The sequence below is a fragment of the Candida oxycetoniae genome (assembly GCF_023343755.2).
Source record: "Candida oxycetoniae strain CBS 10844 chromosome Unknown scaffold5, whole genome shotgun sequence".
Taxonomy (NCBI): domain Eukaryota; kingdom Fungi; phylum Ascomycota; class Pichiomycetes; order Serinales; family Debaryomycetaceae; genus Lodderomyces; species Lodderomyces oxycetoniae.
In genome coordinates this window covers 440,242-463,316 of record NW_026055366.1, presented here as the reverse complement: position 1 = coordinate 463,316, position 23,075 = coordinate 440,242, and the positions used below count along the sequence as shown (strand labels likewise).

General features: G+C 37.9%; 9 protein-coding genes across 9 annotated transcripts; 6 read left to right on the top strand and 3 right to left on the bottom strand. All coding sequences in view use genetic code 12, as the record gives it.

The window, feature by feature from the left end:
* Positions 1 to 916: 916 nt before the first annotated feature.
* On the top strand, positions 917 to 1,642 carry KGF56_000923 (Golgi transport complex subunit; the record flags this gene model as incomplete). Its single annotated transcript, XM_049326883.1, has 1 exon — positions 917 to 1,642. The coding sequence occupies one exon, from the start codon at positions 917 to 919 to the stop codon at positions 1,640 to 1,642; it is 726 nt and encodes a 241-aa protein (XP_049182187.1).
* Positions 1,643 to 2,279: 637 nt separating this feature from the next.
* Positions 2,280 to 2,792, top strand: KGF56_000922 (uncharacterized protein; the record flags this gene model as incomplete). Its single annotated transcript, XM_049326882.1, has 1 exon — positions 2,280 to 2,792. One exon carries the CDS (start codon positions 2,280 to 2,282, stop codon positions 2,790 to 2,792), a length of 513 nt encoding a protein of 170 aa, XP_049182186.1.
* A 381-nt stretch (positions 2,793 to 3,173) lies between these two features.
* On the top strand, positions 3,174 to 4,985 carry KGF56_000921 (FG-nucleoporin; the record flags this gene model as incomplete). Its single annotated transcript, XM_049326881.1, has 1 exon — positions 3,174 to 4,985. One exon carries the CDS (start codon positions 3,174 to 3,176, stop codon positions 4,983 to 4,985), a length of 1,812 nt encoding a protein of 603 aa, XP_049182185.1.
* Positions 4,986 to 5,065: 80 nt separating this feature from the next.
* KGF56_000920 (uncharacterized protein) lies at positions 5,066 to 5,701 on the bottom strand (the record flags this gene model as incomplete). The annotated part of the gene is made up of 1 exon (XM_049326880.1): positions 5,066 to 5,701. One exon carries the CDS (start codon positions 5,699 to 5,701, stop codon positions 5,066 to 5,068), a length of 636 nt encoding a protein of 211 aa, XP_049182184.1.
* A 122-nt stretch (positions 5,702 to 5,823) lies between these two features.
* Positions 5,824 to 9,018, top strand: KGF56_000919 (DEAH-box RNA helicase; the record flags this gene model as incomplete). Its single annotated transcript, XM_049326878.1, has 1 exon — positions 5,824 to 9,018. The coding sequence occupies one exon, from the start codon at positions 5,824 to 5,826 to the stop codon at positions 9,016 to 9,018; it is 3,195 nt and encodes a 1,064-aa protein (XP_049182183.1).
* Positions 9,019 to 9,445: 427 nt separating this feature from the next.
* PAN6 (pantoate--beta-alanine ligase) lies at positions 9,446 to 10,381 on the bottom strand (the record flags this gene model as incomplete). The annotated part of the gene is made up of 1 exon (XM_049326877.1): positions 9,446 to 10,381. The coding sequence occupies one exon, from the start codon at positions 10,379 to 10,381 to the stop codon at positions 9,446 to 9,448; it is 936 nt and encodes a 311-aa protein (XP_049182182.1).
* Positions 10,382 to 11,046: 665 nt separating this feature from the next.
* On the top strand, positions 11,047 to 13,595 carry KGF56_000917 (triglyceride lipase; the record flags this gene model as incomplete). Its single annotated transcript, XM_049326876.1, has 2 exons — positions 11,047 to 12,200; positions 12,404 to 13,595. The coding sequence occupies 2 exons, from the start codon at positions 11,047 to 11,049 to the stop codon at positions 13,593 to 13,595; spliced, it is 2,346 nt and encodes a 781-aa protein (XP_049182181.1).
* A 372-nt stretch (positions 13,596 to 13,967) lies between these two features.
* Positions 13,968 to 16,694, top strand: KGF56_000916 (TFIIH/NER complex ATPase/helicase subunit; the record flags this gene model as incomplete). Its single annotated transcript, XM_049326875.1, has 1 exon — positions 13,968 to 16,694. One exon carries the CDS (start codon positions 13,968 to 13,970, stop codon positions 16,692 to 16,694), a length of 2,727 nt encoding a protein of 908 aa, XP_049182180.1.
* A 435-nt stretch (positions 16,695 to 17,129) lies between these two features.
* On the bottom strand, positions 17,130 to 21,594 carry KGF56_000915 (SPC98; the record flags this gene model as incomplete). The annotated part of the gene is made up of 3 exons (XM_049326874.1): positions 17,130 to 19,491; positions 19,669 to 19,982; positions 20,599 to 21,594. 3 exons carry the CDS (start codon positions 21,592 to 21,594, stop codon positions 17,130 to 17,132), a joined length of 3,672 nt encoding a protein of 1,223 aa, XP_049182179.1.
* Positions 21,595 to 23,075: the final 1,481 nt, after the last annotated feature.

Below are 23,075 nucleotides of genomic sequence, written 5' to 3'. Positions count from 1 at the left end.
CCCCCCCCCCCCCCGCCCCCCGCTTTTCCCCATACTGAACGTAAGTTTTGGCTATATATCATCTTTAATTAAAAGTCTGATTATTTTGCTTACTCTTGGCTGTTTACCTCGAAATCAATCTAACCCGGGTTATATTCTAGTAGATAGAAGAAAAAAATACCTCGGAACATTCCTATATCCCTTTTAATACTCTCAGTGAAACCACAAACTGGTTTTTTTCATAATGATTCAAGTTTGCATATTGCTTACTTTGTAACCAACCCCACTCTCTCCTCAACCACATTTACTTTTTTCGTTTTGGAGTCTTACTCAAAGGTGGCAACCACCGTTGTGTAAATTACGACACTATCGAGCAAAGCGAGATAGTGGAGCAACACTTTGAAGACGGTATCGACACTAGGGAAGCGCAAATCAAATTGCAAAATGAAATTGCAATTTAGTGTGGGTGTGACAATACCCAACAAATAAAAAAGCTTTTCAAGATCTCTCTTCCCTTCAACCGTAGTCATTTACCGAGATAATGTATCTATTGAAAAATGATTTACACAAACTATGGCTCTATCTGTCACCTCTTTTTAAGAGTTTTCATTTTTAATTCTTTTTGCAGCTTTTTCAGTGAAAAAAAAATTCACAATGTATAGAGGTTGTATATATGGAGGTTTTGCATATACCACAGATCTCGCCAAATTCTCATAAACTTCTCTTAAACAATAGTAACAAGTAGATACATGTCCATTGTTGTATTGGATGCAACCAAAACTCATGTCTAGTGGTGGTGATGATAGTGGTCAGGTTTGTATTCAACTGGTAGCATCTCCATGTTGAAAACTCAAAAGTTGGTTTCTTGTCACATTATAAAACACAATTCTTCCAATTTAGCTAATTAGGTACTTACACAGACTTTGGCACATTCACAATGAATGAAGAGGAAATTGTTATCAACTCGGAGGACTTTCCATTTCAAGAAACCATACGAGAAACGGATTTCAAACAGGATATGAGCGAAGATCAAATAGATCAATTCCTATACAAGAATCATCGCTTCACCTCACTCGATATCCTCATCAAAGATTTGCAAGAATTATCTCAGCAGTTGAACCAAAATTTGCTAAGTCTTGTAAATCAGGACTATAATGACTTCATCAAGTTGGGCAAATCAATAAATGGCGGTGATGAACTAATATCTTCAATCTCAGAGGATTTAAAAAACTTCAAGATTGACTTGGAAGAGTATAGAAACCAGTTTCAAACTATGGATGATGATGTTTCTCAAGTTTTGGAAAAAAGACAATTACTCGTTGATTTAAAGACTAATTTGAAACTAAATTTGTTGATTCATGAACAAATGGATTTGTTTGACATTTGCGTAAAAGAAACAAACACCAGCGTCGAGCAGTTACGGAGGATTACCAGCGTTTACTTATCGATTATGAATACAAATAAGTATCTAGAAAATGATGGTTTTATAACCGTTGCTGAAAGAAGCCATTTTCAAGATCAATATGTCCATAGCAAAATATCCTCGATTTTCCTTGAGTTTAAAAGCTTTTTGCAACAAATGGCAGAGAATGGTAAGCGAGATCAAAATAACGATTTAGTATTGGAAATAGCAAAAGTGCAAACAGTGCTATCTGTGAAGTAAAAGCGTGGTAAATGTGCTTCACTATCGAGCGACACTATCGAGCAGAGCGAGATAGTGGAGCAACACCTGGTAGTTTGTTCCGACACTATCGAGTGACACTATCGAGCAGAATGAGATAGTGGAGCAACATCTAGTAGCTTGTTCCGACACTATCGAGTAACACTTTGTACCTTGTCACAACTCAGTAGCTTGTTCCGACACTATCGAGCAACAATTTGTACCTTGTCACAACTCAGTAGCTTGTTAGCTTGGCAGTAGCTTGGCAGTAGCTTGTTACGACTTAGTAGCTCGTGTGCTCCACTATCTCACTCTGCTTGATAGTGGAGCACACGGACACTAGAGAGCGAAGCGAGAGAAATAGAAAACGACTAAAACAGACTTGACAAGAACGTGTTACTTAACCTATCTCATCCCTTTACCAACAAACTTACTTCCTCCCAGTTAGATCTTGAAACATTGATCTCTTTAATAATCTATCCTACTATCTTCTTGTTAAATATTTTCCTTTTTTTTTTTTTCCCTTGACCAACCAAAATTAAACAATTTACAATACAAATAAATTTTCTCTTAAAGGTATTTCAATTTTCAATTGAAAAGATCTGAGGTGGTTAGTGGAAGAGTTAGTATATAATAGAGAATGTTTCGTGATCTTTTTTTGAGTAGGCACAAGTGGGAAAATAAAGAGGAAACTCCCTTGCCAAAGGATATACCAGAGGTTGACGAAGTTGGAGCAACATCGGCACCATTACTATCGGCATCATATTATATAGGCGACAGATGTAAACCATATAATGATGATTTTATGATGTGTAAAGAAGAAAAGAACGGAGGCACGGTAGAGTGTTTGAAAGAAGGTAGAAGAGTAACCAGATGCGCGATATCAGTATTGAAAGATTTGAATAAATATTGTTTTGACGAATTTAAGTTGCATTATGACTGCTTGGAACAGAATAATCAATACTTCAGTCGTTGCCGTGCTAGTGAAGGGGTATTGAGTAAATGTGTTTTTGACAACTTGAAGTTGGAGAAACGCATTCCTGATGTTGATGAGCAAATACACCATAAAAAGAATCCAGTATACAAAGCTGACCCTAAGGACGTTAGATTGACCAAAGAGTATTTAAAAAAGTCTGAACAGAATATAAATTAGCTCATGTGAGAGAAATTGGAGACAGTGTGTGTGTATGTGTGTGATACATAACATTCAATTATATATCACACAAATCACTTAAAAATATATTAAAGAAATAAACAAAGCTGCTAACGAGTTTAGCATGCAGGTAATTGAACAACGAGCTACAAACTATGCCAAGGTCATCTCATTGGTAAATCTTCACTATTGAGAGAAACTCTCAATTCCATAGTTAACATTTCTCTTATTCCATTCCATAGTTAACATTTCTCTCTCAGTTATCAAATTTTTCATTACCAAATGAATCTCGCTTTCTACTACATCGAAAAAAAAAAAATTTACTATGGTAATAATGAAAAAACAAACTAGAGTCCATAGTTAGCCATTGAAAAAGAGGACATGTTTGGCACGAGCAGTAACAGTGGCACAGGCGGAGGGCTATTTGGGTCATCGAATGCCAATAGTAACAGCAATAGCAACACATTTGGCGGAGGAATTTTTGGCAATAGGGCGGCATCTACATCATTTGGATCACAACAACAACAACAGCAGCCGCAGCAGCAATCACAGCAGAATGCGTTTGGTCAGTCTGGTACGTCAGGCGGTTTATTTGGACAGTCACAATCGAATAATACGGGATCTGCCAATACCGGTCTTTTTGGATCTAGCCAACCCAAGCTGTCAGGTGGACTACTTTTTGGTTCAAATCAATTAAAAAGCACAACACCAACTACAAACATTTTTGGATCTAATACAGGTAATTCAGCTTTCGGGAAACCTGCGGGAACACTGACAGGTGGTGGACTATTTGGCAATACTCAACAGAGCGGCACAGGAGCAATAGGAGGACTATTTGGCAATACTCAACAGAGCGGCACAGGAGCAACAGGAGGACTATTTGGCAATACTCAACAGAGCGGCACAGGAGCAACAGGAGGACTATTTGGCAATACTCAACAGAGCGGCACAGGAGCAACAGGAGGACTATTTGGCAATACTCAACAGAGCGGCACAGGAGCAACAGGAGGACTATTTGGCAATACTCAACAGAGCGGCACAGGAGCAACAGGAGGATTGTTTGGCAATACTCAACAGAGCGGTACTGGAGCAACAGGAGGATTGTTTGGTGGTAACCAAGGTGGTCTTTTTGGCTCCAGCAATAACCAAAGCGGTACGTTGTTTGGCTCAAAACCTGCCACTACAACAACAGGAGGAACTCTTTTCGGACAACAGCAACAACAACAACCACAACAAATAGGAGTTGTTCCAACAAACACTACAAATTATCAACAGCCGTCTTTTAGTTGGAGCCAATCTCAACAATCAAACGTTTTGAATTTCAATCAGAACCAAACCAAAACACTTGGCCAAAGCGTCAATCAACAGCCAAACCCTAATCAATACCTATACACCCCAGCAATTAACGATCAATTGGCCAAAATTTGGGAGCAGTGGGATCCCAATTCAGCTAAATGTGGATTAAAGACACACTTTTATAACAAGTTTGACGATCAGCAAATTAATCAGTTGCTATTGCAGCCACGACCAGCCAATGAAACTGTAGAGGACTGGGACAAAGCTATGGCAGAGAGACCTGGCCCTAACTTTTATCCTCAGAAAATTACTTCATTCACCGAAGTTGCACAAAGGATTGAAGCTCAATTGAACCAAGTGGCGAAATCAAGGGTAATTTTGAACACAATCAATGAAAGATTAAATACATTATCTGCAAAACACGATTTAGAGAACACAACGAGAATATTGAAGGCAAAGGCAAGACACACTCAATTATCAAGGAGAGTTCTAAGGCTAGCGACGGTATTGGCCATTCTCAAATTGAAAGGCTACCCATTGTTACCTGAAGAAGAAGAAATAGCAAAGCAGTTTGATATTTTGACTTCTAAGATAAATGATCCTAATAGCCCCATTGGTAAGCTTAGTGATATTTTTGCCAAATTGGCTATACTCAAGGAGAGAGCAGAGGACTTGAATTCTCAATTTGATCAATCTATGCATTCTTTGAATGGATCATTAAGCAATGACATTCTGGCGAAGGAACAAGCTAAAGAAGACAGCGACAACAATGAGGATGCAATTGACAAGATTGCCAAGATTTTATTGAGGCAACAAATGGGGTTGAACTATCTCAACGACGTATTGGAGAAGGACTCTGAGAAGGTGAAAAAATTGGTTGAAGTGAAGAGTAAATAGATTAGATTACCAGTTATCATTAAGGTATTAAATTTTATTTTTTTTTTTTATTTTTTTTTTCTTTTTGCCAAAGAAACGTCTTAATTCATTTCCACAAGATTGAACAAGCCGTTTTTATAAATTGCTATGCTTTCGAATTTATGAAACAACTGAAAGTTGTGTCGCATCGATGCTCTCAACACATGTTCATTTACTAATGGCTCCTTTCTTTTTATGGATATTAGTGGATTGTCTATGGTGGACGTTGTCAATTCGTAATTCCCTCTGTACGACATTGCACTGGGAACAAGCTGATGAACAAGCTTTATACCTCTCTGGTTTTCAATGTACTCAGTGTCCGTTTCTAAAGCGTGGAACCGAGGAATCGCAACTAGACTATTCAACTTTTCAATAAAATTTGACTGTGCAAGTTTATTCTTTGCTATTGATTCCTTACTCAAAGGCGGGAAATCACCTTTTGGTAACATTGGCAGAAATATACTTTTCGGATAACATGGACTATATAGTATATCTATCCAAAAACCAGATTCAAGCAACTTTTTGGGATCCAATGGGGTCAATGAAGTTGATCTCAAAATGTCAACTGTAGCTAATTTTTCCAAAACGTTTAAAACAAACTTCAACTCTGACGAACTTTTTGGCGGCGGACTGAGTTTACATCGGAATCTGACCGAGTGCTTTAGATAGTTATGGAACCTCTTTGGTAATTTGTCCATGCCATTATATTGACCCCGTAGTATTAATAGTTTTTTATTTGGTAATCGATAAATATTTATTCAAAATTTTTTTTTTTTTTCTTCCTTTAGAATTTTGCAATCTAGTGAAGTGGACTAAGGAGATGAGCAATGAAGTGAACCACACTATTATTGAAAAGCTATCCCGATCTTTAAATAAACCGGTAAATGAGTCGCTATCGAAAACTGTAAAGACGCAAGCTCTTTCCAAAAATTTGGAAGAGTTTACCAAGTTTCTCCAAGTCATTGGATTAAAGAATGAGAACCATGCAAAGGATATCTTTGATTACGTGAATGCTCATGTATCGTGGCTGATGCCTACCCCACTTGAGACTAAGAAGGTGGTCCGTAAAAGCAATAAAGTGCAAGGATTGCGCTTGTCTTATGAGGATATGAGTGAAGAGGAAGAAAAAGAGGAAAAAGAAGGGCAAGAGGAAGAGAAGACTGATACTAGAATAAAGCCTGTTTTTGAAAAGCAAAAGGAGGCTCAAGAGGGTACAGCTCGACCGAAATTTAAAAGGATTAAAGTTGAAGAAGCAGCGAGGTTGAAACAAGCCCAACCGGCTACTCAGATATTGAATGGAAACGAGATGATGGTGCCAACCAAAGAGCCGAAACTTGAAGTAGGTAGGAACAACAAGACAGTACCCAGACCCATGACTCATAGAGCTCCTCAAAAAAATAACTCCATACCGTTAGCGAAACCTATTACACCCTCATCTAAGACTTTTAATGAATCGAGCCGAGCAGCTACTGGAGGGTATTTTGACGCACATGGAAAGTATATAGACAACGATCATGCCTCACACAATGACTTTAACCGTATACTGATAGTCAGCCATGTCTTTATACCGCCGTTTCTTGAAAAACTGAAAGAGTTTTTAACTTTACAGATTTCAGGTACAAGCGTTAAGGGAATAGGACCGACAATAAACCCAATTAAAAACCTTAATTCAGAGTTAGCCTCCATGGCAAGACAGGGTTCATTAGTTACCCAGAATAGAAGATCGAAACAGGAAAGAGCTAAGCAAGCGAAGGAAAGTACTGGGGCTGTTACTGATACAGCTGACAATAAACAAGATGACAAAACAGAGGGGGAGAATTATGATGACCAGGGTGAAACTATAGAAAATATAAATGAGCAGCGGCGAAACTTGCCTGCTTTTACTGTAAAAGATGACGTTGTTACCACCATTCGAGATAACCAAGTCACAATTATCATTGGTGAGACCGGATCAGGAAAAACGACTCAATTGACGCAATATTTATTTGAAGCCGGATTTGCGTCCATTGGAGGAGAAGGTTCAGAAAAGAAGGTGATTGCATGTACTCAGCCAAGAAGAGTAGCGGCAACTTCGGTGGCGAAACGAGTTAGTAAAGAAATGCAAGTTGAATTGGGCGAAGAAGTTGGTTATTCAGTTCGTTTCGATGATAAAACAAATCCCAAGAAAACAGTGATAAAGTATATGACTGAAGGAATTCTTCTTCGAGAAATGCTTGCTGATCCATTGTTAAGTGAGTATAGTTGTATTATTATGGATGAAGCTCACGAGCGATCACTCAACACTGACATTTTATTGGGTTTATTTAAAAGCTTATTAGCAAAGCGCAGAGACTTGAAATTAGTTGTTACCTCTGCCACAATGAATGCGGATAGATTTACGCGATTTTTTGGAGCAGCACCACAATTTTCAATACCAGGAAGAACATATCAAGTGGAAATATACTATAACAAAAATGTTATCATGGATTATGTAGAGAATGCAGTTAAGCAAATACTTTCCATACATCTAGGAAACCTGATTCGCGCCGAAAGCAAAAGTTTTGTTAATGATGGAGATATTCTTGTTTTCATGACTGGACAGGAGGATATCGAGGTTACTTGTGACTTGCTTCGTGAAAAGTTGGATATGTTGGAAAACCCTCCACCATTGGATATAATGCCAATCTACTCATCAATGCCGCCAGAACAACAAAGGAAAATATTTAGAAAAAAAGATGCCTCCCGGAGAAAGGTGGTTGTGGCTACAAATATAGCCGAAACGTCATTAACAGTGGATGGTGTCAAGTATGTCATAGATTGCGGCTTGGTGAAACAAAAGGTGTATAATTCCAAGCTAGGTATGGACACTTTGCAAGTGGTTCCGATATCTATGGCAAATGCCCAACAAAGAAGTGGTAGAGCCGGGAGAACAAGCACTGGTATTGCTTACCGCTTATACACTGAAAACGCAACCAATCCAAACAATATGTACGAGCAACCAATACCAGAAATTCAAAGGACTAATTTGAGCAACACTATGCTTTTATTAAAATCATTACGAATAAATGATATTAACTCATTTCCATTTTTAGACCCACCCCCAAAGGATCTACTCAACTGCTCTTTGTACGATTTATGGGCTATTAATGCTTTGGACAATTTTGGCGAATTGACTGAGCTTGGTCGCGGCATGATTCAATTCCCCCTTGAGCCTACATTATCCAAGTTGATCTTATTATCGACCCAGCATGAATTTCATTGCTCAGAAGAAATCGTTACTATAGTTGCTATGTTGAGCGTTCCAGGCATTTTCCAGCGCTCGAAAGAACGGGCCCATGAAGCAGATTTTGCAAGAGAAAAGTTTACCGTTGCAGAATCTGATCACTTGACATTGCTTAATGTATATTGCCAATGGGATCTCAATTTGCAGAAATTTGGCAAGAACTGGAGTAAAATCAATCAATGGTGTGAGAAGAATTTTCTTCATTGCAAATCATTGTACCAAGCAAGAGAGATCCGGAGTCAAATACTTCAAATTATGCAGAAAAACAAGTTACCAGTGTTGAAATCTCCGCGTGATGAAAATGTTCGAAAGTGTCTTTGCGCAGCGTATTACCAACAGCTGGCAAAGCTTGTGAAAACTAATGTCAATGGAGCGGCTGAATTCATGAATTTGAGACACTCTTACATGAATATGTACTTGCATCCTACAAGTAGCTTATTGAACTGCAATTTGAGTCTGAATTTTGTGATATTTCATGAGCTAATATTGACATCAAAGGAATACATGAATTGTGTAACATGTGTCGATCCCATGTGGTTATTGCAATATGGTTACAAATTCTTTGGAGTCCCAGAGACTGAGCAGAACCAATTGGTAAACAGCCAGGGATTAATTACAAAGGAGCGATTTGCGCAACAATTAGATCAGGATCGGGTCTTGTTTGAAGAGAAAAAAACAAAAGAGCAAAAGAAACCTGGCAACCGGCAACATACCGAATTGAAAAAGAGATTTCTAGTTCGAAAGCGTTTCTAAACATTAATGTACAGAGAGCTTAATTTGTTGCTATTGACAGTAATAATTAAACCTTGTGTTTAATCAAGAAGATGTGACACTATCGAGCAGAGCGAGATAGTGGAGCTGTAATTAAATAGTATTGGGTTAACGCTGTGACACTATCGAGCAGAGCGAGATAGTGGAGCTGTAATTAGATAATATTGAGTTAGCACTGTGACACACGGGTTTAATTACATTAGAGTTTTTGTAAATATCACTCACTCACTTACTCACTCACTCACTCACTCTGTCTGTCACTCTGTCTGTCACTCTGTCTGTCACTCTGTCACTCTGTTACTCTGTTATGCATGCTCTATATTTCGTTTTCTATTGTCTCCCCAAAATAAACGCAAACTTACTTTTGTACACAAGTAAAATCATCATTAAAATATTATAAATTCGTTTGTCATTGCAAAATTATATTGTCAATCAATCTGGCTTTCTCTGTGCTACTTTCTTTTGGAACTTTGATTGCACAGGAAACTATTGCGCCAACCCCGGGCTCTATCAACTCGACATCTTCTAATGATTCAGGATGGCTAGCAGCAACGTATTCAATTTCAAACTCATCATTCTGGCTAACAATGTCCTTTATTCTATCAATGATTATAGACGAATTGACCTTGCCCCCTTTTTCGCGATTTTCATTATAAAGAGAAGCACCTTCCTTCAACGCTTTATAAATTATCGAACACCTATCCTTCATCTCCTTTGATAAATATTCATTTCTTGAGGACATCGCCAAACCGTTGGATTCCCTCACTGTCTGCACAACTCTTACTTTTGTGGGTATCATCAAATCGCGTACAAGATTGTTAATCACTACACACTGCTGGGCATCCTTTTGGCCAAAATAGACCCTTGTTGGTTGTACAATGTTTAATAGCTTAGTCACCACCGTCGAAACTCCTCTAAAAAATTGCGGTCTCGTAATACCTTCTAGTTGCTCACTTAATCCATGGACATTGACAAATGCACCTTTTTGTTTATCGATATCCAACGAGATTCCATTTGGATACATCTCCGAGACTTTGGGTACAAACACCGCATCCACTTGTTTATCGGAAAATTCAGATTCCAATATCTCTAAATCTCGGTCAAGCGTCCTTGGGTAATTATCTAAATCCTCATGTGGTGCAAACTGGGATGGATTAACAAAAATTGAAACTATAGTTTTATCGTTTTCTTCCAAGGACTTTCGCACTAAGGAACAGTGTCCTGCGTGTAAAGCTCCCATGGTGGGCACAAACCCTACAGACTGGTTATCTGAAAAGAGCTTTGCTCTCCATTGTCGAACCTGACTAACTGTCCTCAATATTAGAATCTTTGATGATATCGTCATCTCCTCTCTATATTAAATGATCTTACAAGAGAAAAAAAATTGAAAAATTGAAAAATTGAAAAATTGAAAAATTTGAAAAATTTTGAAACTTCGTTTATTTCTTTTTGTTTATCGGAATACAAATTAGCTTGGATTAGCAGGATCCTGCTAATAGAGAAAAGATGAATTAGAGGATAAGAGGATAAGAGGATAAGAGGATAAGAGAATGAGGAATAAGAGGATAAGAGAATGAGGAACAAGAGGATAAGAGAACAGAGATTATTAGTGTTGTGAGGAATAACCGCTGTCACAAGAAATCTACCTACTTCACCTTTATTTTAACCCCTTCTCTTGACCCCCTTTTCTTTTCATATCTCCAAGTTGAGTCAACTTGAAATTAATAGCAGTTCATGTGACCTCGACTCTCGCTTTTCCTTCTTTTTTTATTTTTTTTCTCAACTTCTACGATATACCCGGTATCTACTCTACTTACCCCCAACTGATAAGTCTTTTCCGTTTACCGAGGAGCAACTTTTGAAAAATTTCTTTTCCCCACAAAAAGTGTAATCAAATAAAGGCTATAAAAAATAGCCAGATTTAGAAACCTTTTAATGTTATAGCTGAGGACTTTCTTTTTTTATTTTTTTTTTCTTTTCTAGAGAGGATAATATCTTATTACTGGGTTGATGTCCTTTACGTTAGAGAAGAAGGAAACCAAGGCCTACCCCTGGCGGGCGCCTGGAAGCACGTTACTAAAAGATGATGATAAACAACTTGTTATCGTTTATAACAAGTATAAATCGAATTGCCCCTTACCAAAGGCAAATTCACAATTGAGGTTTAACTTGATATTTGTCCATGGCACAGGGTTCAACAAGTCAATTTGGAACTACCATATAAAGAAATTGTATAAGCTTTCACAATCTATGCAAGTGCCATGGTTTTTAGATTCGGTGATTGCTATTGATGCTCTTGGACACGGCGATTCAAGTTTGGCAAATTTTGGCAAATTGGGGCCAATATACACTTGGGACGATGGCGCACGCGACCTTATACAAGTTGTTCAGAACGAAATCGATACTACAGGTGATTTCAAAAACGATTCCGAGTCTAGAAACGTGCTCATTGGCCATTCAATGGGCGGATTCGTAGCACTTTATGCTGCATTTTTGGGCGAAACGTTATTCGACTCAGTTGTTCCTATTGAAGCTGTTTTCTACGGTAAACCAGAAGGGCTTGAGATTTTCAAAACAATTTTCAGTAAAATCTCAAACTTTATTATAGATACTTTTGATTCTGAAGAAGATGCAAAATATTACTTTGAGCAGTTTTCATTTACTAAGAAGTTTCAACGTGATGTGTTGAATGATTACATGGCGGATGAAATCATCAAGGTGAAGGATAAGGAAACTGGAGAATATATTTATAAACTAAAATGTATGAAGCCTCACCAAATGGCAGGATATTTAGGAGCGTTCCTTTCAATCCCAAAGGGAATGTCAGCATTACCATTTATCCAAATCCCAGTTTTACATGTTATTGGGTCAAAGGCACGCTGGAATCCACCGGAAAGTATTGACTGGATAAGAAATACCATTAACCCGAAATATTTCGCCGGTGGGGTTGATATGAAGGATGGCGAGCACTTGGTTCTAGGTGAACACCCAGATGAGACGGTTGAAGTAATTAAAGATTTTTTGAACAAGAGAAACCTGGATTTCAAGAAAGAAGTGGCTGAAACTCCAGAGGGTCGTTTAAAAGGTGATAGAAAAGCTATTTTTGACCAAGAGTTTGGAAGCTTGTTGAAATTCGACCTCGATAATGTTTACGGATACGAAATGTTAGATCTTGTCGACAAAATAAAACTTTAGAAGTAAAGCTTTTGTTTTTATATAAAAGCTCTTTTGATCAATGAAGTTATAAGAGAAAAAAAAATTGGTTTGAAGCTCATCTCTCTCTCTATCTCTTTCTCTTCTTTTTTTTTTTTCATTTCTATTTTTTTATACCTAGTTATTGGGTCTGTAGGTCTCCTTTTTGGATCAGCATGTCCAAGTCGGATGAGATAGAGGCGTATATAATACGTTGTATATCAAATGATAAGAAGCTAAAGAATCTCTATGAGAAGTTAAAGAAAGTCAATAAGAAAAGTTTATCGAAGTCGACCAAGAGTGTCAAGCTATCTAAGCTTGATAATGAGATAACGAATACAATTTATAGTGTGATGAAAGATATCAAGCTGGGTAATGAATTGAAAAAAAAGGAGCATAGGAAGAGCAAGAAGAGAGGTAAACTGGAGAGTGATGGTGAGAGTCGAGAATCTTTGAGTAGTGACGATTCTTCCACCGCGCAGGAAGATGAAGATCTGGAAAAGGTCGATACCAAGAGGAAGAGAATGCAAAAAGACAGCGTTTCCAAAGAGTTGAGCGATTCTTCATCCAGCTCATCCAGCTCTGATTCAAGCTCTGATAGTGAATCAGACTCATCAGAGGACGAAAGTGATAGCTCATCTAGCTCATCTAGCTCATCTAGCTCATCTAGCTCATCTAGCTCATCTAGATCAACCAGCAGTTCCAGTTCATCCAGCTCAGATTCAAGCTCTGATAGTGAATCAGACTCATCAGAGGATGAAAGTGATAGTTCATCTAGCTCATCCAGCTCTGATTCAAGCTCTGATAGTGATTCAAACTCATCAGACTCATCAGAGGATGAAAGTGATAGCTCATCCTCCTCATCTGAACCAAACAGCTCATCTCCAGATACCTCAACAGCTGGTTCAAATGATGTCAAAAAAAAGCCAAGTTCCAAGAGTGAAAAAACCAAGTCTTCGAAAGAGAGCAGGAAAAGACACGCAGCAGATACCAAATCTGTAATTGAAGGTGATCAACAAGTGAAAAAGCCAAAAGTTGATTCGAATCTTTCACCCGAGGTCTCGTCAGAGACAGATACATTTAAATCATTAAACTCCATTCCACCAGCTTCACCCGAATCAGAATTGAAACCTGGGCAAAGGAAACATTTTTCAAGAATAAACAGATCAAAGATTAATTTTGAAGACAAGTCTTTGCAAGATAACACATATAAAGGAGTTGCAGGTACTTGGGGAGAGAAAGCAAATGAGAAATTATTGCAAGTTAGAGGTAAGGATTTCACAAAGAATAAGAACAAAATGAAAAGAGGGAGTTACAAGGGCGGTAGTATTACTTTAGCTTCTGGTTCCTATAAGTTTACTGACTAAGGAAAAAAAAAAGAGCTTAGATAATGAATGTAGATAGATAGATATAAAGAGAGAGTTTGGATCATAAGATATAGGAAAGAAGTATTTCAATATAGAAGAGAATATTCCGATTTACTATTTTTCATTGCGAATTTTTTTTCTTTTTTTTGTTGTGCTTATCCGCACGACCTTTTCTTTTTTTCTGTTGTGCTCGCCCACACGACTTTCTCTTTGAAAAAAAAAAAGATATTGATTTGCCTTCTTGGTAAATTCCGAGATGGCATAAATCAATAGATGTATATCTCATTAGTAGATATCTTTGGGGTTATATTCATTGAGTAGCGCGTTTGAGTGAGTGAAGTTGAATTTAACTTCTTGTGTTGGTGTATTGTCATGTCTAGAAGAGGCCAGTCTGTTAGTTATGCTGAAGTTGATGATGAGAATTTTTCAGATGAAGGATTAGATGACAAGGGTGATCAAGAATATGGAATAGCATCAAAACGAAAGTCAGGACGAGTCTCCTTAGGAGACTCTCGAAAAGCAAAGAAGCAAAAAGCGCGCTTGGTGGTTGATGGGTTGAAGCATGAATTGGAGGACAATAATTTTTCCGAGGAGGAGTTGCTAGATATTACTCCAGACATACCAGATGACTATATTCCCGATGCAGTATCCAAATCGTTTGGAAGAGCAGACTTTTCGTATTTAAAGTTGAAGCCAGACCATTTTTCCAGACCTATTTGGATATCTCCCAACGACCTTCGAATTATTCTAGAGTCCTTTTCGCCCTTGGCGGAACAAGCACAGGATTTTTTAATCACCATAGCCGAGCCAATATCGAGGCCTTCGCATATTCATGAATACAGGATTACTGCTTATTCATTGTATGCGGCAGTCTCTGTAGGACTAGAAACGGACGATATAATATCGGTGCTCAACCGATTATCCAAAGTGCCAGTGGCTGAATCAATAGTTCAATTTATCAAAGCAGCTACTGTCTCTTATGGAAAAGTGAAGTTGGTTTTAAAGAATAATAGATATTTTGTAGAGAGCACTCAAGCAGATATATTGCAGATGCTACTAAAAGACGAAGTTATTGGACCCTTGCGTATACAGTCGACAGAAAATACTGTAACAAGTAACGGGCTTGTTCAGAGTGCTGCTCCTCAAAACGATATCAGCATTCCAGGAACCAAAAAGAATAATACCAACAACAACAGCAATAACAACAACAATAATAACAGCAACAGCAACAGCAACAACAACAGCAACAACAACAACAGCAACAGCAACAACAACAACAACAACAACAACAACAACAACAGCAACAACAACAGCAACAACAACAGCAACAACAACAGCTATAATAATGATTCCAATGAGACAAATCAAGCAGAAGATATATTTGCATCGGTAGTAGGAAACCGCGAAGAAGAAGACGACTTGGACACTGTACATTCGTTTGAGATATCTCACGATTCGGTTGAACTAATCAAACGAAGGTGTCAAGAAATCGATTATCCAGTTTTGGAAGAATACGATTTCCGTAACGATGCCAGAAACCCGGATTTAGAGATTGATTTGAAACCTTCAACTCAAATTAGACCTTACCAAGAGAAGTCATTGTCCAAAATGTTTGGAAATGGAAGAGCAAGATCCGGTATCATTGTTCTACCTTGCGGTGCTGGAAAGACATTAGTCGGAATAACTGCAGCCTGTACAATTCGAAAGTCAGTAATTGTGTTGTGTACTTCCTCCGTCTCCGTGATGCAATGGAGGCAGCAGTTTCTACAGTGGTGCACAATTCAACCAGACAGCGTTGCCGTTTTCACCTCTGAAAACAAGGAGATGTTTGCCAGCGAGTCTGGTCTAGTTGTCTCGACTTATTCTATGGTTGCAAACACGCGTAATCGGTCGCATGATTCCCAAAAGGTGATGGATTTCTTGAGATCAAGAGAATGGGGCTTTATTATTTTGGATGAGGTCCATGTTGTGCCTGCAAACATGTTTAGAAGAGTTGTTACAACTATTGCCGCTCATGCTAAATTGGGCCTTACTGCAACATTGGTTCGTGAAGATGATAAGATTGATGATTTGAATTTCTTGATTGGTCCAAAATTATACGAAGCAAATTGGATGGATTTGGCCCAGAAGGGTCACATTGCAAGCGTGCAATGCGCTGAGGTATGGTGCCCCATGACGTCAGAGTTTTACCAAGAGTATTTGAGGGAAAGTGCTAGAAAAAGGATGCTTTTGTACATTATGAACCCCTCAAAGTTTCAAGCTTGTCAATTTTTGATTCATTATCACGAGAAAAGAGGAGATAAAATTATTGTCTTTAGTGATAATGTTTACGCATTACAAGAGTACGCTTTGAAACTTGGAAAGCCATTTATATTTGGCTCAACGCCACAACAAGAAAGAATGAAGATTTTGCAAAATTTCCAACACAATGATCAAATCAATACGATATTTTTGTCAAAGGTGGGTGATACATCAATCGATTTGCCCGAGGCAACGTGTTTAATTCAAATATCGTCCCACTATGGATCCAGAAGACAAGAAGCACAAAGGTTGGGAAGGATTTTGCGTGCAAAGAGACGTAATGACGAAGGTTTCAATGCCTTTTTTTACTCATTAGTGTCGAAAGATACTCAGGAAATGTATTATTCAACCAAGAGGCAAGCATTTTTGGTTGACCAGGGTTATGCATTCAAGGTGATTACTCATCTTAGTGGTATGGAACAATTGCCTGAATTAGCATATGCATCTGCTCGAGAACGTCGAGAATTATTGCAACAAGTTTTGTTGAAAAATGAAGATGCTGCAGGTTTGGAAATTGGTGATGACGTTGACACGAATTTCATTTCTAAGGAGCAAAGAATGAGATTAGAGAATGCAAAACAAAGCGGTGCATCAAGAATGTCCGGCTCATTGGCTGGTTTGGCTGGTGGTGAAGACATGGCATATATAGAGTACGGTAAGAACAAGAATAAGGAATTGAGAGACTCACACCATCCTTTGATTCAAAAGATGTACTACAAAAAGAAACAATCATTACAGCAACTGCAACAACAACAACAACAACAACAACAACCGCAGCAGCAATTCAGGAGGAAATAGATAGATTTACGTTAATTTGAATGGGTGGTATTTATTAAATTTATCCGTTTCTCATAAATCTCTTCAATTACAAAAAAACTACTTAGGATACACCAATCCTATTTAAATTATTCTTCGTATTGCTCCTCCTTCTTTTTCTATTTTTCTATTACTTTTATTTCCTCTAAAGCCCAGGTCCATTTTGAAAAATGTTTCCCTAATCTTCTTCTTTTTCCTTCCACACCCATAGAATAGAATTTATACACATTTGCCATACTTTCACATTATTTCTCTAGCTTTCGCAGAAAACATGAGAATGATTGGCGATTGCAGATAAGTAAAAAAATATGTCCATTATACTCCCTGAGTATAGAGAGTCTGAGAGTTACTTAACTAAAAAGGGGCATCCTTTCTTTCTTTTCCTTCTTCTCATTACTTTTATTTCAATCACTAATGCTATATGTATGTTCCAAATTCTTGTAAATTATTATCCAATTTTAAATCCTCCTTTAAATTATTTAATTGGAACTTGAATTCACTTTCAAATATATCGATTTTAAGTTTATGCATTACTTTGTTCATACGATCAATCAACTTCTCTAAATTTTGTCCAGTTTCAAAATCACCAGAATAGCTCTGCTCAACGAGAAACGCAAACTCGAGTATAAGAGAGTGATACTCCTGATCTGCAGTCACAAAATCAAAAATTGTCTGTAACAAGTCATAGATCTGATAAACATAACTGATGTTTGTCTTCTTTCCTATTTTTTTTTCATTAAGTAGATCGGTGTACACAATTTGCTCAAGATATCTTCCGTGTGTTCGAATTAAGTCATCTATAGTTAGTTTGTTGACGTTGTAGTGCTCGTAGTGTCTATTATCCAACTTCATAAACAGTTTGTCCAATAACAAGTCAGTGTCATTGTCATTGTAAAAGAATCTTTTCACAATTACACTCTCATAAGACTCCTCAATAATATCGTAAGAGAGAAAGGATATTAGATTTTGTAGAAACTTTATGATATGGTTTCTTAGCACATTTGCAATGGTGACCGATTTGAACCTTCTGCTAAACTGTTTTCTTATGCTTCGACTGAATTTATTATTGAGAACAGAATACATCTCATAATTTGCATTCAAAAGAATCTCCAAATGTCGCAATTTTCTCAAAAGATGAAACATTTTGAAATATTCTGAAATCTGATCTTCTAATAGGTAACTGAAAGGTAAATCATCAATCTTGTAATTAAGCAAGAACGATTCCCATCCAAAGCTTCCTATTTCTGAAGTGAAAACTTTCATATCGACTCTATCGGTATATTTCAACGTTTTAACCGCTGACAGCTGTATTGCCTCGTTCAAGATTTTGTCCAATTGACTTGGTGTGATGTCCAAGGATGGTTTGTCGAGAACGGTTTTTCCCTTTATCATAATGGATTCTATAAAGTCGCTGGCCCCAATTAAGTAAAATTTTTTGAAGATTTGCAAATGTGTCAATAAATTGTATTTTTGATGCATTAGTTTGGTAAAGTAGCTCAAGGTTTCGTCATACTCATCTGCTATTAGTTCCACCACTTCGTTTTCGCTCATCGTCGCTAGCCCATTATTATTATTATTACTATTAGTAGTAGAAGTAGCCATGTTACTATAATTGCTATTTCTACTATCATTGGAAAACAATCTTTTCGAATACTTGACATTGAACCGATTTATCCATTCTAATTCCCTGCAATACTTGTTTAAGAAAATCAACGTTTTCCCAATTTGGAAGATCTTGTCACTAGAGTGTACAAAGTCTGGAACTTTTTCTTTATGGAAATTAATAATCTTATCAAAACTGTTTTCATTTCGATCAAAAGTTATAAAAAACTCATTATTTTCATCTACCAATTCACCTTTAATAATCCAAAATTCGATTATTTTATAATACGGCTTGACAATCTCGGCAAACACTCTTTTTGCAATATCCAGAATGTTTTTATCACCAAATTTTGTAAATTTGTGAACATGCGTTAGCAAGTGGTACCCATCCAAAGTTTTCAACTTGAGAGATATGCGGTACAAAAACCTCAACTTGTATATCCAGGAAAAGATTTTTTGATAAACTGACAAGATGGATGTGGGTCCCTCAGTGAACACCTGGTTCAATTCGCCAATATACTCTTTAGTTATCTCTTCCAACAACGCCACAAATGCTGCTTGGACTGTCAGTGGGTTTGTGCCTCTATCATTTTCAACAACAAGAATCAACTGTTTATAAAGAAAAGCATACTCAAAAATCAGTCTTAGTAACGAGCTGTAGCTCTCATTAATTGTTTGTGGGATTTCTAATTGTCGGTAATTATCGGTAAACTCAACCAATTTCGAGTCCATTCCTCTTAAAGTATAGGGTAAATAAGTTAAAATCTCCTTTTCTGATAAAGTTTCATAGTATGGCTCTATAAGCTGAGCCAACGTTTTCCCATTCCTACCAACATGATGTTTCTCCAAAAAACTCGTTGATTTTGGTTTTGAGTTGGAAACTGACTTTGACATTGGCAATAGCTCCCCATTATGCAAGGCATCGAAAAACACGAGATAATTTGCAATCTGGTTCAAATCTTTAAGCTTTGCTAATGAGTTGACAATTTCCTGAAACTGGAGCCACTCCAGCTTCAAATTGTTACTTAAGAATCGTACTTTGAATTTATTGATTATTTGAGATATATCCTGGTTCTTCTTGGTTGGCGACTTCTTCCATAGCGAAATGAATAACTCATTTGCTATACTCTGAACATACTCATCGCCAAGCTCGGGCGGTATAAGCGACCTGGCAAGTCTCTGCAAATATAGCCTCGCAATCTGTGACTTATCAAAACTCATACTGATCTCCTAGACTAAGATTTCCTTCAGCTCATCCGCTTTTATCAATTACAAAACCTACCTCCATAAGAGAGAGAATCATTATAGAAAGCGGAAATATACTAAACAGTATTTTTTTTTTCGCTTTGTTTACATTCCGATACGCGCGTCGACACTGTCGACACTATCAACACTATCGAGCGAAGCGAGATAGTGGAGCAACACCTTGTAGCTGCCACCGACACTATCGAGCGACACCTCGTAGCTGCCACCGACACTATCGAGCGACACCTCGTAGCTGCCACCGACACTATCGAGCGACACCTCGTAGCTGCCACCGACACTATCGAGCGACACCTCGTAGCTGCCACCGACACTATCGAGCGACACCTCGTAGCTGCCACCGACACTATCGAGCGACACCTCGTAGCTTTTTGTAGCTTTGTAGCTTGTCACAACACTATCTCGCTCTCAATAGTGAAGCAACATGCAGAGAAGTGAATTAGAAAGGTAGTATAATAGAGTGGTGGCATATTACCATGAGAAAAATGTAAGAAAAATGTGAGAATATTAAGCAGGAATATAAAGAGTAAATATAATAAGAAAGAGAGTAGAGAGAGGATAAAAAGTGTGAGAGAGTAGATAAAGTGTGAGAGAGTAGAGAGAGGATAGAAAGCAAGAATATAAAGAGTGAGAGCAGAGAGTAATATAAAGAGTAAATATAAAGCGAGAACATAAAGAAAAATTAGAGAGAGAATCTAAAGAGAGAATCTAAAGAGAGAGAATATAAATAGAGAAATTAAAGATTAAGTGGTGAATAGAATTTAGCAGTAAATAGCGGAGCCGACAGTGGAATCGGCAGTAGGGTCAGTCATAGATTCAGTTGTAGATTCAATTGTAGAGCTAGTAGTGGTATCACTCCTCAAAGTGTGACTTGAAACGTTTTCAGATTTTAGAATTTTCTTACTTTTGCTAAAATACAGAAAAGAAGGGAAACGGTGGCAGCTAGTCAGTGTGCTCCACCATCTCGCTCTGCTCGATAGTGACAGTCGATAACCTCACTAGTCTATTATGGATGGAAAACAACTCTTCCCTCATATTCATTCTTCCTCAACTTCTCAATATATTGTGGCAACTCTTCCAACTTGGCTGATTGAACCATAGGTTTAATCATACCTTTTCCAATCAAGGCAAAAACCTCTTCCAAATCATTAGCTGTTCCCCAAAAAGATCCACAAATACGAATTTCACGCAAGTCCAAATCAGCTAAATCCAAAGTGATTTTAGGAGAACCAAGACCAACTGGTACAATACAACCTCTAGGCTCACAATATTTCTGACAAATCTCAAATGTAGATTGAACTGAAACAAAATCAAAACAAGCGTTAAATATTCCTGTTTCAGTACTAGCAGGCAAGCTCTCCAAAACTACGTCGGCACCGTACTTTTTAACCAATGCACGTGCTTTTTCTTTCTTATCCAAAACAGTGACATGGGCTCCAAAGGCTTTTGCAATTTGAACTGCATTGATACCTAAACCACCAGCTCCAATAATCAAGATGTTTGAGCTGGGCCCAATTTTTGTCATCTTCAAAGCGTGGTAAGGAGTCAAAACAGCATCAGTTGCTGCAGCCGCAACCTCCGAGGAAACGTTATCAGGAATTCTCACCAAATTACGTGGTTTTGAAACTAGCAAATACTGTTGGTAACCGCCATCAACACCCAATCCGAACCAATTGGCAAAAGACCGCTTGCAATCATTCTCAGCGCCGCTGCGACATATTCTACAGTCCCCACATCCATTGGGCCCAAGGGCTGCAACTCTATCACCAACACTGCAATTCTCCACTTCTGGACCTACATCGGCAACTGTACCAGCAATTTCGTGACCCATCACATAATTGTCACCACAATCAAGTCCTTCATAAATAACATGTAAATCGGAATGACACAATCCAACAGCATCAACCTTTAAAAGTACTTGCCCGACTCCAGGCGATTGAACTGGGAGATTCTTATTCAAATTGAGTCCCGTTGACTTGTTGTACACAAATCCATACTGAGTAACTGGAATTGACATATTGCGAATTGAAAACCGACAACTAAAGAGACTAGTTTTAATAAATGTTGATTTGTTAAAGCCTGATTTTGCTGAATTCAATATCATATTTCAAAAGAGAGAAAGTTTGAGTTTGGACCCTTAACAACATATATATACATATATATATATATATATGTATTGTCAAAACCTGTCAATGTTTCAAACCATTCTTGTCATTATTTAACTTTATATTTAAAACGCCTCACTGCATTCTCATGTATGCATCGTCTGACCACCCCCACATCCCGCACCACCCCACCCGCATTCCTTCCCCACCTACCCCCTTCTACACGTTCCCCCTTTCACACCTCCATACCCACCCTTTTTCCTTTTTGGCCTTTTTCCTAATGAAATAAATAGGTGAAAAATCTGGGGAAAACTTTATTTCGCAGCTTTTTAGTTTTTTTTTTTTCTTCGAGAATTCGGGTTCCAAATGATATCGAATTACAACGAAGAAATTTTGGTACGAGTTGTTTAAATGCGTGACCTTTTTATGTCATCAGGAGCAATGATACTCGGAATGGTTTTAGGAAAGAAGTGTAGACACGCAGGGGTGTAGATGTGTAGATGTGTAGATGTATGGACGTGTAGGAGTGTAGAAGAGCATGTCTGCATTGATATGAAGAGAGTAAAGAAAAGGGGGGGGGGGAGGGGTGTAAGAGAAAATGATAGAAAGGATGAGTTTGTGGAGTAGAGAGGTAGAAAATGGGAGCTAAACGAGGGAAAAGGTAAACATAACCAAGAAACCAGGAGACCACCGTAGGAAAGGTAGCATTTTCTTTTTAGGTGCATTTAGTTAGCAATGTCAGGATAGTACAGTACATGAGGTGACATTTAGATCTAATAATTTAGAGTGCCTCCACTGACGAAATGTATTTATGATTAGTATAGTGGTGGGGGTGGGAAGTGAGGGCAGGGGAAAGTAAAGAAGGAGTTGGTCTGGGAGAAGGTAATTGAAGTGTAAAGTGCATTACTCGGTGATTGGGCCTAGGCAATTTCCTACACGCATGGGGTTGATTACTCCCCTTGGGAGAGGCCAGTAATCCTAATCTTAAATATACCGGCTTTACAGTTACTCTTACAAAACCGCTTTACCCGCTATTTCTCTCGTTTCCCGTTAGCTATTTCTCTCTTTTCCTGTTAGCTATTTCTCTTCTTAATCAATTGACACTAAAGCGCTACCACGTGTCAATCAACCCGAATATGGTGTGTTTTCACTAAAGGATGAGGTGGGTAAAGGAATCAGCTACATTTTGTTAGAAATGTAATTGGATATCTTTGAAATTACTTGCTCACGTGGTATGGTAGCCAAGATATAACAGCAGTTGGGCTTTTGGTGGTGAAAAGAGACTAATGTTGAACTATTGTTCAAGAAAATAAAATTTATCAACCTTTTATATCGGCTTTACTCTTTTACTCTTGGTAATTGTTTTAGTCCAATCATAGGTAACATATAAATT